This window comes from Thamnophis elegans, chromosome 12 (genome assembly GCF_009769535.1).
Source record: "Thamnophis elegans isolate rThaEle1 chromosome 12, rThaEle1.pri, whole genome shotgun sequence".
Taxonomy (NCBI): domain Eukaryota; kingdom Metazoa; phylum Chordata; class Lepidosauria; order Squamata; family Colubridae; genus Thamnophis; species Thamnophis elegans.
Window position 1 is genome coordinate 60,092,912 of NC_045552.1, and position 2,736 is coordinate 60,095,647.

Consider the following 2,736-nt stretch of genomic DNA (forward strand, 5'->3'; position numbering starts at 1 on the left):
GAAGAAGAAGAAGAAGAACAAGAAGAAGAACAAGACGACAACATTAGGGGAGATGATCAAATCAGATGCTAAGGAGGGTCCGCGGCCTCTTTTCATCTTTCAAATCAACATCTGGGAAGAAGGCCATTAGACTGGGGTTAAACCTCCCCCCCACAGGTTCCTTTAAATAAAACCTCACCAGGTGGGAGATTCCTTGCGGGGACCTGATCTCCTACGTGCACTTCTCCTTTCACCTACAGCAAGTAGCTCCTTTGAGAAGAGCTGGAATTTAAATCAGGATAATGGCCATTCTTTTCCCCTAACATCACACTGTCCTCGGATCTGGTTTGATGCAGAGAGAAAAATCCCTATTTAATTTGGCCTAAGCCCCAGTGGTTCCCCGGTTGAGTTCCAGCTACGTTCCAGCTTTACACCCGCCCCCCCCCGCCCTCTCTAAATAAATACACACATTGCTTGAAGGTCATCTAGAGGCTTATATATAAGACGTGTTAAAACCCACAGATAAAAACACACGCAGGAGAAACAAGAAGTGCTTAAAAACACCAAAACAAAACCCTCTTTGGCACACCTTCCATCCAGATGCAGAGGAACCTTTCGGAGTTCATGCTATAAAATTTTCAGAGCGCTTTAAGCCATTTAGAATATAGAACGTCTCAAATCCTAGCAGCCTTCTCAAGAGAGAGAGAAAGAGAAAGAGAGAGAAAGGATTTTCAGCAGCATCCATAAAGTGAATGCTTCACTGTTATAAAAAAAACCCTAGAAGGTAAAATTAATTCTGCAGACAATCCCACCTCTACAATACCAGAGACGCAAGCGGCTCAAAATCTAATTAAGTTGGAATGGATGGCTACTATTTGTGTGTGTGTGTGTGTATGTATGTATATATATATATATATATATATATATATATATATATATATATATATATATATATATATATATATATATATATATATATATATATATATATATATATATATATATATATATATATATATATATATATACATACACACACACACACATAGAATGAACAAGCCCAGGACTGCAAGGCACCCAGGCTATTAAAGGCCTTCATGCAATTCTTAAGCTTAGAATAACTTTATTGTCACTTTAAATGTACACGAATCGGCATACATTAGAATGAAATTTCATTGCATGCAGCTCTCAAAGGGTCACCACCTCCAATGTACACTACATAAAGTTAAGAAAAAAAATTATGCCATAGCTACATATATTATAGGACACCGAGAAACAACACAGTCTAGTTCGGATGTGTACACGTGCATGGCGAGAGAGACGAATCTTGTGAGTGTGCCAGACGGATGGCACAGGGAACAAAACTCTTAACAGAATCTGGCAGTCCTGCTAGAAATACTTTGAAACCTCCTCCCAGAGGGAACCAACAAAAACAGACCATGAAGGGGTGGTGTGGGGTCTCTAACAATGCTTCGAGTCTAAGCACAGAATGCTTATAAGCAGCATCCTGAATGACGGGAAGCGAGCTTCCTATAATCTTCTCTACTGTCCTCACCACTCTTTGTAGGAGCTTTCTATCTGAGGCCCTGCCAAAGCAAACAGGGATGCGGTTTCTTAAAATGCCTCTAAGTGAATCTTGCAAAATAAGGAAAAGCTCAAGACACTCCAGTTGCTGGACGTACTTGCCCACTCATGTAGTCTGGGATCACTGCCGCAACTATCCGCAACACCAAAATAGGGATCCAGAGCCGGAAAGCTATTTTAATACGCTGCCTCGGGTTGAGCTGCATGAGCAATCGAAGCAGAGGAGCCGAAAGTGAGAAGACAGAGAGAGAGGGATGGAGGGAGAGAGGGAAAGACAGAGACAGAGAGAGAGAGAGACAGACAGGCTCAGAGTCACCGTATTCAGTCCGTTGGTTTTCAAAGTTGCCGGCTCCAAATGGAGAATTTCAGAAGACAATTATTCACTTCTCCCATCCTGACAGCTACAGCTCAGGAGGAGGAGGAGGAGGACAGTGATCTTCTTCAATTTCTACCCTCTTGAGGGAAGGTGTATTTTTAGTGTGTTCCATCCTAACAGTGACAAGCGAGCAGCAATCGGAGCCAGGCGTCTCCTAGGGGAGACCCCCTATTGAGGGCAACCGATGAGGAAAGATTGCTCCTCGTACAGATAATTGAATGGGGAGTTTGCTGCCGAAGCCCATCTTTCCTTTAGAAACATCATCCCCTTTTCATTGGCTGGTGGACTTTTTATTCAGGACATCCGTTGGCCTCTTTTATCTTCGCCTCCTGTCCTAAAACTGACTTATTTTGTGTGGGCTTAAGGGAAGGGTGTGAAAGGAACCTAGAACTATGCGGTGTAAGCAGTCCTCGGACTCACAAACACTATTGAGCCCAACGGTTCTGTTTCCAAAGAGGTCAGGGGAAACATTCCAGATCAACCAATCTCAACCTGACACCCTCCAGATGTCTTGATGTCCCCGCAAACACCAAGGTCCCTGGAGAATTCTGGGAATTGAAGTCCACACATCAGGAGGATACATGAGTGGGGAAAATCGCCCTAGGTAATAGCAGTAGCCATAGCAACAGCCCTTAGACTTGTGTACCGCTTCCCAGTGCTTTACAGCCCTCCCTAAGGGGATTACAGAGCCAGCCTTTTGCCGCCAACAATCTGGGTCCTTATTTGACCCACCTTGGAAGGACGGAAGGCTGAGTCAACCTTGAGCCGGTCAGGATCGAACTGCTGGTAATGGGCAG

The 2,736-nt window shown here is 43.9% G+C and overlaps 1 protein-coding gene across 1 annotated transcript in view; it reads right to left on the reverse strand.

Moving 5' to 3' along the window:
* The window catches only part of RADX (RPA1 related single stranded DNA binding protein, X-linked), a 20,268-nt gene extending 18,499 nt beyond the window's left edge, over nt 1–1,769 (reverse strand). The window contains exon 1 of the mRNA XM_032228567.1: nt 1,662–1,769. Within this exon, the coding sequence (XP_032084458.1) occupies nt 1,662–1,769 (108 nt within the window). The remainder of the gene's footprint in view (nt 1–1,661) is intronic.
* Nucleotides 1,770–2,736: the final 967 nt, after the last annotated feature.